This window comes from Thalia democratica, chromosome 4 (assembly GCF_965202585.1).
Source record: "Thalia democratica chromosome 4, ktThaDemo2.hap1.1, whole genome shotgun sequence".
Taxonomy (NCBI): domain Eukaryota; kingdom Metazoa; phylum Chordata; class Thaliacea; order Salpida; family Salpidae; genus Thalia; species Thalia democratica.
In genome coordinates, this window is record NC_139168.1 from 34,761,000 (window position 1) to 34,774,564 (window position 13,565).

At 25.7% G+C, this 13,565-nt stretch overlaps 1 protein-coding gene across 4 annotated transcripts in view; it reads left to right on the forward strand.

The window, feature by feature from the left end:
* Positions 1 to 1,276: 1,276 nt before the first annotated feature.
* LOC145835254 (VPS10 domain-containing receptor SorCS1-like) overlaps positions 1,277 to 13,565 on the forward strand; it is a 42,212-nt gene continuing 29,923 nt past the window's right edge. For all 4 annotated transcript variants that reach the window (XM_082942822.1, XM_082942823.1, XM_082942825.1 and 1 more), the window contains exons 1-8: positions 1,277 to 1,449; positions 1,971 to 2,103; positions 2,995 to 3,065; positions 4,068 to 4,167; positions 6,324 to 6,485; positions 11,760 to 11,824; positions 12,087 to 12,181; positions 13,230 to 13,357. In XM_082942822.1, coding sequence (XP_082798948.1) covers positions 1,292 to 1,449; positions 1,971 to 2,103; positions 2,995 to 3,065; positions 4,068 to 4,167; positions 6,324 to 6,485; positions 11,760 to 11,824; positions 12,087 to 12,181; positions 13,230 to 13,357 — 912 coding nt within the window. In that variant the 5' untranslated portion in view covers positions 1,277 to 1,291. The remainder of the gene's footprint in view (positions 1,450 to 1,970; positions 2,104 to 2,994; positions 3,066 to 4,067; positions 4,168 to 6,323; positions 6,486 to 11,759; positions 11,825 to 12,086; positions 12,182 to 13,229; positions 13,358 to 13,565) is intronic.

The following is a 13,565-nucleotide window of genomic DNA, read 5'->3' on the forward strand; positions in this document are numbered from 1 at the left end:
CAATATATTGTAGTTCCAAATATCTATATCACTATTAAAAGTGATTTTTCTCATCCTTGTTTAATTATAAAGTTATTTCATAAACAGCGTCTCGCTTAATGAGCTCAGGCTGCTCAGCAGTTAGAGTTGTATTCATATTTAGAATCTTCGTAATAAACAAACCTACCGAAAGGTTCCTTCGTATCTTCAATCCAAAGATGATAATTTTTAAGCAATTTTTTAGCGTCTATCAACCAATTTATGACTACATATAAAATATAAATATAATAAAATTAAAAAGAAGCAAATGTTAAAATACATTAACATACTTAGCTCAAATTTTAGACAATAAAACTTTTTATAAAATTATTTTTTATGTTAATATTATTGAAGTCCGTAGATCTTTCTAACTATTAAGTTAGCAAATACATTAACTCACTTCCTATTTATAGTTATATTTAGAAAAATTACGATATTAATGACACAGTTTCTAACAAAACTTAAATTCTTTTTTTTACATTTTTAAAAACCATCTGTTTTTTTTAAAGAAATCTTTATTAAATAACAAACAAACGAATAAAGATATATGTTAGTTCGTTTGTAAACTAAGTAATAAATTTTTAAAATTAGAAATAAACTAATATTTTTTGTTGTACTTGACTTCTAAGGCTCAATTTTGTTACCAATGTTAAATTTAACGAATTTTACAAAGCTAACTTTAGAATTATTTGTGATTGAAATCTACATTTTAGTGCTAAAATAGTGCGAATGTTCCACAAATTTTATACAGCACTTGTTTAAATAGTGAATGGAAAAGCCATAGAGAGTAATATGCATTGTATGCATTAAATAGTGTTGCAACTATGGTTGCAGAGGATGCTATACTATGAATTAGTAACTTATGTTAAATTAAGTTTAAGAAAATGTATTTGTTTAATTAATTCTAATTCATTTAATGAATTTAAAAGACTTTAGTTTGAATTTACTAGAAAAATAGTTAAAAAATAAAAGTAAAAAATGTCTGAAAGAAAAAAAGATTAAAGTAAATTTTGCAAAATTGATGCTGTATTAAATTTTTTTTTGTAAAAAATTTTTTTTGTTTATTTATCATACAGCATGTGTACTTGTCAAATTAAAAATATTAATAATATTAAATAAAAAAGTTATATAAAAGCTTTGAACATTATTATTTTATTTTTCAATTAAAAAACTCATCTGCTGTATTAAACATTTAAAGTATATTTATATTTTAATTTCTCAACAACAATTAAAACTATTATAAAAATTGTTTAGATTTTTGAAAATAATAGCTATGACTAAAAACATAAAACTACTATTAGTATTGGCTATATTTTGTGAACTTGCTTTAATTAAAGCAAAAGTACATCATGAAAATCATATTAGAAAAAGAAGAAGTTTTCAAGACACAAATGAAAGTATCTTAAATAAGGAAAGACACTTAAAGTTAACGTTAGTGTTATCTACATGTTGATAATTTATTTAATATCTTTTTTTCTTGATTAAATTCAAGTTACAGAGTTTAAGTCCAATTACTCTAAGTTGATCACATACTATAAGTTTTTGATTTCAAAGAATTTTCTTAGGTTTGTTAAAAACATTTGGTTTATTTTGTTTATTTGTTATTGTGTTAAAACAATTTTTTTATTTATTAAATCAAATTAAAAGCAAGTTTTTATTTTAAGACAATTTATTAGTGTTGCTTCTGTTAAAGTTCTTCATGTTGGTAGGTGTCTTAATATATTTCAAAGTATTAAGACCACCAAAAACGTAACTAAGCTGACTTTTGTGTAGAACTATAAGAAAAAAATAAAGCTGTTTTGTATCAAATGTAACTTAATATAAATCTATAGCTTAAATGATGTTTTTATTTTCAAAAGATTACAATAACTTTTAGTAAAAAAAGTTTTACATTAAGATAAAAACGTTATTGGTTGTAAACTTATTTGTGTTTATTTTGTAATTTTTAACAGAAAGTTTAGGAGAGCAGTTGAAGAACAGGCTGGTTCGTTTCCACTGGATGATCTTCATGCCACCCAGTTTGATCTCAAAAACGGAACTCATCACAACCAAGCTTTGATTCACTGGTCTGGTAACAACAGTAAGGTTATTAAATTTTATTACTCTGTATGATACCTAAACCTTTATTTTTGTAGATCCTAAAGTTTGTTTGAGGTGTATACTTTTGTTTATAGATGAGTTAAAACCAAGTTTTTAGAATGCAAGAAATAAAAAAGCAGTGTTATTTATGTAAATAACGTTTTTATTTTAAAAAGTACTGGGCAAAACAAGTATAAAAAAAACTCAGATTGATTTTATTGATTTTTTTAAATTCTTTTTTCATTCTTTTTTGACATTTAAATATTGAATTGTTACATCAAAATTTATATTTTTACTTTTCTTACAGTAAAATTTATCAGATTGTTTGTTTTTGATTTTTCATATATAATAAGTTTAAAATAAGCAAATATGGGTTAAACTGTTTTTTTTTTTATAAGTATGGAGTTAGAAAAATATTATACTCTACTCATACATTAACTTTATTTTAGCTTAATTTAAGAAATTAATAACACTAGTTAGTTGTAGATTTTTTGTTTTGTAGTTTGTTTTACATATAATTTGTTGTTTTTAAGTATGGTACTTTAGACTCTGACCATTTTTATTTTTAAATTATTTACTTATTTTCATTGATTACATTCTTAAACAAACAAATTCAATTAATTTTTAGTAAAAAAAGAGTTTTTGGTTGTAAACTTAGTTTTGTTTTTTATTGTTTAAAATGAACTCTATTGAAATATTTTTATCTTCAAATATAATTTGGTAATAATTAAAAATTCATAATTTTTACTTTAAATAATGTTAAAATCTCATTTTTTTTTACACTACAAAACACATCACACTAAAATTTATGTAAAAGTATAGCTACATAAATGTATTATTTGTCTAAAATACTGTTTTAAGCTCTTTATTCTGTTTATCAAAATAAAATTATTCTAGGTAATATTTGTGCTAACCAGAAAAAAAGAAGCTTCAAACTCTGGTAGAATAACGAACAGTATGCTTTGGAGGTAAGATTAAATTTTGTTGATTTCTTTTTACCTTTTTTTTTGTTTTATCTATAAATACTTGCCAGAGTTGCCCTAATTTAAGTTGCAATGGTTATAAATGTCATAGGTTTAGTCATAACACAAGGATCAGCAGCTGTTTGTAATTTGCAGGCCAATTTTAATAGAAAAAGTTTCTCACAGGTCCATTGTATAGGAAAAAGTCTTATGGGGTAGTTGGTCAGGGTTGTCACTTTACCTAGAAACCTGGAAAAACCTGGAATTTTTAATAGTTTCAACATGTTCAGTAGTAAAAATTCAATTTGACATAAAAAATTCATCATATAGGTGAAAATTTTGTCATTATCATTTTTTTTTAATTTAAAAAACACATTTAAAGTAGCTTTACAGTATCTTTTCAATGTTTTTATACTATTTAACACAGTTACTTACCTACAGCTTAACTTTAAACAAAAAGTAAACCAAAAATGTGTACTTTTAAAAACCTGGAGGAAATTTTGAAAAAACAAGTGACAACCCTGGTTGGTCTAAAATAATTGTTTTAATCAATATAGCAATACAAAGTGTAATAAAAAAAAGCTACAATAGGGCACTTGTAAACATCAGTTATTAAGTTATAAGCCTAATTGTATTACCAGGAAAAACTATTTTTATTGTAAAAAAAAAATATTTCTAGCTGAAAAGTACCTTGTAGGCAGCATATTTTTTCTTTGCTGGCCACAATTGGCCAATACTTGCATAAAAAAATTAAAAGCAAGAAGTTGTTAAAATTGAAACCAATAGATTTAAGGAGGCTTTGTATATTTGAAAACAAATTTAGTTTTGACCTTGAAATTATAACCAAATGGTATTTATTGCTATATATTAAACTTAAGCATTTTATTGAATGACATCTTGTTAAAAAAAACTGTTGCTATATACATATAATAGCTAAAAAATATGTGTAAAAATATTTTAAAATTTTTTTAACGAATATTTTTAAGTAATTTATTTAAAAATTTTCAGATCTACAGACTATGGTGAGTCCTACACTCAAGAAGATTCCAAAATGGATTCAGATACAATTTTGAATAGCTACTATACATGTCCTTCAGATGCTAAAAAAGTTAGTTTTTGTGGCAAATCGAAACTATTTTATTGTGACTAAGCCCTGTATATATTTATAAATTATAAATTATGTTTTAGAAAATTAAAAAATATATTTAAAGTATTAACCAAAGAAATGTTTAAATTTTTTATTTTGAAAGACACTTAAGTATTACTTTTTTTGTTCATGAATTTTATTTTTAATGCTTATTTTAGTGTTACTTCAAAACTATTGTACATTATAACAATTTGTTAGTATTTATGTAATGTATATATACCTTTAACAAACTATTTGTATTAACTATTTTTGTATTTTTTAAATGCTAATTATGTTTAGTAATCAATTTTAAATCAATAGTTTTTATAAAATTATACACGTTATCAAAGTTAAAAAGGTTTAAGTATTAGAATTAATTTATTTTATGAAAATGTTCTCATGAATTTAAAATACACTTCATAAAAAATTATTACATGAACATAGTATGTTAATCAAGCTATCGAGCTCAAGTAGTCCATAAAATTTGTGTTCTTTAAAAAATAGTAGGTATTTTAAATTATAACTTTTTATTATATTTAGTATATGCTTATTTTTTAAAACTAGTTAAATACAAATGTGCACTATCATTAATACTAAAGTAACTGTGAAAAATACTAGGAACTCAATTAGTAAGTATTATGTACCAAGCTTAGAACAAGTCTTACTTTAATTATAAGTGATTTATACTAGTTTGAAAGTATTTGATATATAATATAAAGTTTTAAAACATAGTCTTTGTTCACTTAAAATAAAGTATGTAATCAAATAAGTGTAAACTTAAACTTATATATCTACAAATACTAACACCTTTTTTTTTTTTAAACAAATTGTTATAAATGTTTATAAAAACTGATAAAAAATGAAAGTTTAAAAGGGTCTAGTATCAAGATTATAATTAAAAACTTATGCTAAGTTGTAAAGTTTTGGTAAAGATATAAAACATATAGTGTGTTTATGTTTTATGTGATTAATTAATCATATTATTGAAGATTATTATATGTTACGTTTGAGGTTGCGTACAAAAACATACTAGCTTTATTATTTGAAATCCATACTACACAATCATACTTATATTTACTAATATAACTTTCATTCGTGTTCAAATAGTTTAGAAATTGTAATTAAACTGCTTGTACTAGTTAAAATAGCCTTCACTCAAGCAACTTCAGTAACTTAAAAATTGTTCTAAGGAATTCGTAACATCCCTTTCAAAGCACTTCAATCTTTAAACAATAAATATTTTTTGTTTTAAATTCAGTAGGCATTCCAAAATAACTAAATATCGTTCAAGTGTAAATTTTACTTGTTTTTAAACTTTGTTGTATATTTTTAGTTTTTGCTGGTAAAAGTATATTTTAAAGTTGTTATAAAAAATAATATAAAAATTTCATAAACACTTTTTGTCAAAGTTTTTAAAATTGTTAAAATTAAAATTTAAAGTTTTACATTTAATATTATGAAGCTGTTTTAATTTATGATTTGTTTAAAACAAAGTTGATGAAAAATTACAAAACTTTTATTCTTTTTAGTATAAAATTTTTAAATTTGTTTTTAGAAAATATAAAACAATATGAGTATATCAGAAAATTCTGATTTAGTGGTTTTCAATTTGATACTAAAGCAAACTCAGCGGCAAATCTATTCGTGAAATGATAACCAACTATTGTAAAGGCGAAACTTTTATTGCTTGCCAATGACGTGTAAAATCGGCAGTTACCATAACAACAAGCTCGGGGCTATTTGCCAACTTGCTGCATAAATTCACAAGCTTTTCGACAGCAACGCTGAACACTACTAAACCTTCTTAACATTATTATTATTTGCATGAATTTTAACATTACAGCATACTTTGTTCACTTTTTTGTTATTTTTCCCATTTTAAAAGCCATATTTTCACAAAGTTGTCAACCATCTTCAGCCATTGTACGAAGAGAAGTGTCAATAAAATACCTCCGTTTAAATGTTTTACTTTTAATTGAACCATTAAAACATTCAATGTAAAATTTTTTAGTAGTTTTTTGAATTAAAATGTTTAAAAAATATCAACTCAAGACATAACATAGTAGTTAACTAAGCTTTTAACAAATTTTATTTACAACTTTGCTTATTTATCAGTACATAAATTAAAAATGAAACAGGCGCTGTTCGTAGACAACTACAACAACAGCGGGCGAATATGGGTTACGACGGACGAGGGGGAAACGTACAACCCCCACCTGATTTCCTTCACTTGCACCCACATCGAGTTCCACCCCACTCAATCCGACTGGTTGCTAGGTTACAACAGCTTCACCAAAAACGTTGGTTTTCTGTATAAAACGTTAAACTTGGTATATTAAATGTGTTTTCTGGAATGGTAGTTTGAAGTTTATTGTCTGAAAGGTTAGTTTAAATAGGACTTGATGTATTCGGTGTACAAAGAGTTTTAAAAAGTTTAAATTTTTCGTTTGAATAGTTTTACTTTAATGTAAAAGTTCAAAGCTTGACTTTTTACATAAGAAATATTAGGTTTTTTATTGAAAAATATGTTTAATTTTCACTTGAGTTTTACATATGGAATATTTATGTTGTTTTAAAATCTCAATGATATCCTAACTATCTCTACTAGGTTTTCGAAATGTGTTCCTCTTTTTAGTTAGCTAAGATTTTAGTACAAGTAAAAGATATTTAAGAATATCTCTTTGACACAGTTTATTTTAATTTACTGAGATAAGCATTTGCTATTTGATATTATAAAATGATTAGAAAAATTACCGGCTTCTAAGTTTTGGACACATCACCGCTAATTATGTCGGCAATTTGCATAAATTTTGGCGCCAAAATTTCGCGCTTTTAATTCAAATTGACGCGTCGATTCTGCATTGTTTGTAAACAAACTCGACGGTAAACTTTGCATGAGTAAATTGAATTACAGTTTAATGTAACTCGGCTATTTTGCTTTGACTAGGTGTTCTGTAAGTTTATTGCATCTTGACTGTATTGAAAATGCAAAGGATTGTCTAAATAGTATGTACCTTAAAAACTAATTGAAGTTTTTAGTTATAAATTATTGTAGTATAGTAATAAAACCTATAAATAGCAAATAAAAAATTAAACAAAAACGTTCAAAGTGTGCTTTTATCCGTTATTTTCAAACTATCATATAATGCGATAAAGATGTTTTTAAAAATATAGCAAGTTTCCATTAAAAACAAAAAAGTATTTTGACAAATATTTTCTTTTATTCATGGCCTAAAACGTAAATAAGGATTATTTTAGCTATTAAAAAGATAGTACTTCAATGTATTGTAAATAAGAATATTTTTCTTTGAAAGTTTCAAATTCATTTTACTTTAAGACTATTGCATTAAGTTTAAGTATAAATGCACTTTTAATAAAAAATAAATTTACTACTTCTGCTTTCAAAATAAAAATACTTTTCTTAAAAATGTTTGCGCTTGGATCGAATCGTTTTTAGTGATATCTATCAGTCTGATATTATTGATCTGTTGAAGTTTATAGAGTTGAGAGTCAATTCGCATGCATTTTAATCTTTTTTATACAGATAGATCAGATAAACTTTATTTCTCTGCGTTATCTTTCAATAAAGTCAACTAATCAATTTTCAACGCTTAAACTCTAGCGGAAGAAGGTCAAAATTTAAAGCTAAATTTGTTCAATGTAGAAGCTTATCTATTAAGCTTTTAATTTAATTATACCAACAAAAGCAGTTTTAATTAAAAAGTTGGTTTAAAAAAAATAATTTTGTGCGTCTAAAAAGTATTGGATTTAAACTAGTGATGTACCGGACCCACAATTTCGGGTCCGGCCGGACCCGGATCCGGACTTTTTTTTCAAGTTAGAATCCGGCCGGAACCGGACCCGGACTTTTTTTTCAAATTAGAATCCGGCCGGAACCGGACCCGGACTTTTTTTTCAAATTAGAATCCGGCCGGAACCGGATCCGGACTTTTTTTTCAAATTAGAATCCGGCCGGATCCGGATATCAGACAAAAATGGCAATGTCCGGCCGGACCCGGATAGTGAGTTCGGTACATCACTAGTATAAACTAGCCTGAGTCAGAATGAGGTTTTAAAAATTGAAAAAAAAAGAACTTTAATCTAATAATAAGTAGATCAGCTAGCCACAAGGTTTACAAATTTAGGTTTTATTTACAATTAAAAATCTGAAATCAAGTTCTTAAACCAAATACACTAGAAAATTACCAAATATTGAAAACTGGATCAGCTCAAACTCATTCAAAATTTAAAAGAAAACTAGCCTGAGCTTTTATAAAAAACTAAACTAGCCTGAAGCAGTTCAAGATTTTCTAACATTCCCAAAATTTTTCAAAATAGCAGGGTTGTCACTATTTAAGTCAATAAAACTAGCTAGAGTGAGTATAAACAAGCCTGAGTCAGAATGAGGTTTTTAAAAACTGAAAAAATTACTTTAATCTAATAATCAGTAGAACAGCTAGCAAAGGTTGACAATTTGGTAGTAAAGTTGTGTACTGATTGTGGTACACTTAACTTATTACAGGGTTCGTGCGCGAAATTCCTTTTCATTTAGCCTGACAGAGACCTATTTAGCCTGACATTTTTTCAAAGTAGAAAAAATCACCTTCAGAAGGTATTTTGGGTATTGGGGGGTCTTAATTAGCAAATTAACGCAATAAAAATATTCACAAAATTACTTTTAAAGAAAATAAAAATTTAAATGAATTATTTTTCAACATCTATCAATCGCTTAACCAACAACTTGAATATTTTTAACTGGTCATTATAATTTCTGCTTCAATGAATTCATACCTTTATTAAATTTTGGGGCTTAGTTACATTCACCACTTATCACCCATATACAGGGTTCGTGTCAATTAGTACTTGAATTCGTCAATTATAAGTTACATGACTGGACCAGAAGCTTTTATTAAAACAGAAATGTGAATAAGTCTGTAAAAGAAAAACAAAATGTAATTAAACACATCACTCAGAAACTTTATGTTATTATTAAAGCATCTTAATTTTTAAAATAACTAATTAAACTAATCATGATATTACATACGTTATTTCAAAGAATCCTTTTAAACAAATACATAAAGATAAGTATTAAACACATGATCTGGACTCTAAAACTTATCTTTTCATTAACAACATAATTTTTAAAATAACTACTCAAACTAAAAAAACAGTTTAAGCTTTTTATGTTATTACATAAACTATTCAAAAAATTATCTAAGCGTTATAATAAACGGAAACATTTAAAAAGAGTAAAATAAATATTACTATCAACTCATTAACTTGCAAAATATGATTCTACTAATTATGAAACTTATTTCTATAAGCTAAGTTTTAGTCTTGTGAATATCTCTAATAACTTTGAATAAACAGAAAACAAAATACATAAACAAACTGCTAAGAGTATAAATCTAAAAAGTATTTGGTATAAAGCCTTTATATTAGAAATTAAAACAGTTTAACCAACTAAGCTCTGAAAAACAAAGCTCATGTAAACAAATTCAGACAAACAGCTAAGTTGTTGAACTAAACTGTAATGTTTAAACTGTACTTTTTTATGAATTTTTATAATTATGACGTATATAATCTACTAAAAACAAAATAATGATAATTCTTAAAATTATTATAGGGATTCAACAAAAGGTTTTAAGCACTTATTTTTACAAATACTGACTGTTTTTGTCTATAATAACTAAATCTTTATTTAGAAATAAATTCACATCTCAATTTCATCTTAATGAAAAAAATTTCATGCATTTGAACTGACAAAAACTGAGATTCTCAAATTTTTAAACATAAAAACTGATTTAGCCTGACGTTTTTCAACTTTTTTCAAAAAAACTGATTTAGCCTGACTTAGCCTGACGCGCACGAACCCTGTTATTAGTACTACCCATCATAATTAAATCCTACCTTATTTAATTAATATCTAACAAACACTAAATTCTAACTGAGACTACTTTCTATAATCAGTCACGACAGTTTTGAGTGATGAATCTTTTATATAAAACACAACAAGAAATACTAGCATATACAAAATTATTAGTTACTTTGGTAACACTTTAAAAACTGGAAGCTTTTTAAATCTAATAAAAAGACTTAAAACAATATACTAAAAATTAAATAAAACTTTTAGTAAACAAGAAACTGTAAAATTTTTAATAAACTATTAAACCTGGCTTGAATATTAAAACAATTAAACACCAGTTGAAATATTCACTTATCAAAAAATTTCACAAAAAAGTTCAGATATTTTCGTGCTTCAAGCTGCACACCAAACTAACTAACTGCTTACATATAAACTGCCTGTCATGTTCTGATGTTTTGTTGCATCAGTATTTAGTTTGAAACATTTCGTCATATGATTCTCATTGGCTCGTACATTCATCCGTATTAACTCTAAATATTCTCTGAGCTCAACTTTAAACAATAAATAATGCAAGTATTCATTCTAAAGTTTTCAATTTTACAACAAATGTAAAGAGTTGCATTTCTGAAATGTTTATTTCATAGTTTAAATGTAAACAAATATAAATTATTCACGTGTACATAATGAGCCAATCACGGTAGGTGTTTAATTTTAACTGACGAAAATGACTCTTATTAATTTACACAGGATTTGTTTTAAAAAAAATACTTTTCAGTATGCTCTTTTCTACTAACTAGATCCGGGTCCGGCCGGATCTCTGTTAGGATCCGGCCGGACCCGGATCCGGACTTTTTTTTCAAATTAGAATCCGGCCGGAACCGGATCCGGACTTTTTTTTCAAATTAGAATCCGGCCGGAACCGGACCCGGACTTTTTTTTCAAATTAGAGTCCGGCCGGATCCGGATATCAGACAAAAATGGCAATATCCGGCCGGACCCGGACCCGGATAGTGAGTCCGGTACATCACTAATTTAAACACTTTTGTTAACAATTTTATTTAATTAAGTTTTAAATTGTATTCAGATCCCAGTGCAAGTTATTGAAAATATTTTCGCACTTCAGATACACCATGATAAAAAAGTTCATGTATGCAATTTATATCGTTGAAGTAATTTGTTGCGGTGCGTATTCCGTCACCACTTTTATTATTGCCCTGATAAGCTAAAGCCTGCTAAATATATCCATTTAGTCACTATACTGCTTTTGTAGCTGTTAATATTTTGTGTATTAATGTAGTTTTAAAATTAGTACTACATTGTTAGTTCCCAGAAACTTATTAGTTGCTGTAAGTAATACTTTAGTTATAACATTCATACTATATACTTAATGAAATATTTTACAGCATGGTTTTAAAAGTTAAGCGTGTTTAAGTTTGCTTTATAAACAACAATCAAAAAAAAGTTGTAAGTAACTAATACTATATTATCTGTGAGGAGTTCTGTTTTATTTTTTACTGTTACTTGGTTATTGAAAAAAATGTATTGCTTTTACTAGATTTACTGCATGGTAATACACTTTTAATGTAAATTTATTGAATGTTAAAAAACCAGATATTAAAGTTCTTTATTAATTATTTAAAATAAACTGAGCTACTTTTTAAGATAAGGAAATTCAATTAGTTTAAGCTATTTTTGTATAACTTTTCAGTTGTACGTGTCACAAAACCTTGGAATTAATTGGAAACTTCTTCACAAACAAGTCACTAAAGAAAGGTTTAGTATGAATTCAAAAATTATTATATAAAAATATTCATCGTCTTTAACCGTCCAAGTAAACAATTTTTAAGGTTTATAAACTTCCTCGCTGAAAATTAAAGTATTCATCTTGTGCAAATTATCAGTTAGCTTAAGTTTTTATTATTTGATTTAATCTACTTATTAAATTTAAAGTCAATAAAAGTTTGATTCTATTTTTCTTTAGTTTTTATTTTACTATGTAAAGAATTACTTGCTATTGAAATTTTATATATGGCAGATATTTTTGGGGAGTTAAAGGTTTTGAAGGTAATGACGAAAACGAAAAATTGATCGTTCATCTTGAGTACAGAAATTTGGACCTATTACCTAGAAGTTTGTTTAATACAATTAATCATGATCCATAAAGTAATTTTAATTCTACTAAAAATGTGTATTTTTGAAAATTTTAAAACATTCTGCTCGTTAAAGTAAAAACTTTGTTATATATATGGTGTAGGTTTTTAAATTTAATAAAATTTATTGTAATTGTAAGGAAGTTCTATTAAACATAGATTTTATCTGTTGTTAGTTAATTTTTTTTAATTTTTCTGCGTAATGTTTGTAATGTGTTCTAAATTGTTTATTAGAAAGGTTTTGAAATCACAATTTTTTTTTTCAATCAAGGTCAATGTTTTAATAATCAAACATTCGATCGACAACAGTTATATAAAAAAGATTAAACTAATGCACTATTGTTTCTTAAACAAATTGATGAAAGCTTTTGTTAATAATATTGCTGTATTTAAAACGAAAAAACTGTAGTTGCACTTTGCCATAATTTCGTCATCAAAGTAAATTTCCATAAAATGCTAGCCTACTAAATTTCGCAAGTCCACTAACGGTATACATTGTAAACAATAAGTACTCATTGTATGAGCGTACTGACGACAATTTAATCTCATTTCCTACAAATAAAAATTCATAAACAATCAATACTTCTATTTTCTAATAAACAAACACACAAAATTCATATCATCAATAAAGCATTTATAGTTATAAAAAATAATTAAACTTTGAAAAAAAAAATTAATGAAAAACTAAGTATAAACATAAATAAAAAAGAAAATAGTTAAGAAATACCTATTGATTCTACCATATATTCTCTTTTTTAAGTAGCACAATAAATTACCTTTTTATGTTGTTTATTTACTATCGTTTGTATATTATTCTACTACATACACACATAAAGTTTTTCGCAGTATCGAATAGTTAGATTATTGTTTTTTTTGACTGTTAATCTCACTTATTAAATTTTAAAACAATTAGTTTATAATGACTTTTTTTTTACCTTACCTCGAATCAATAGTTTTTTTACTTTTATCAAATTAGAAATAGAGTAATAAGAAATCAAAAACGATGAAAGTTCAAATAAATTCAACAGGGAGATTTTTCGGAAAGTCATGCTACATACCGGACTGCAAAACCACTCCGTTTCAAAAAGTTTACGATAAACTCGGGTACATTGATGAAGAATCACTAAACGTTCAGCAGAAATTTATTTTTGCTCAAGTTATTTTTTATTTTTATTACTAAACTAAATTATTTTTTTTATGTAACTGATAGATTTTACGAGTTACTATTTGTTTTAAACATAAGTGGTGAAATATTTTTTTCCTAAACTATATACAAGTAAATGTTTTTCTACTTATGTGGCTTAGCAGTAAATATGAAGTTGTTCAACTATTAATATTGTGTAAATAGTTGCAATAAAAAAGTA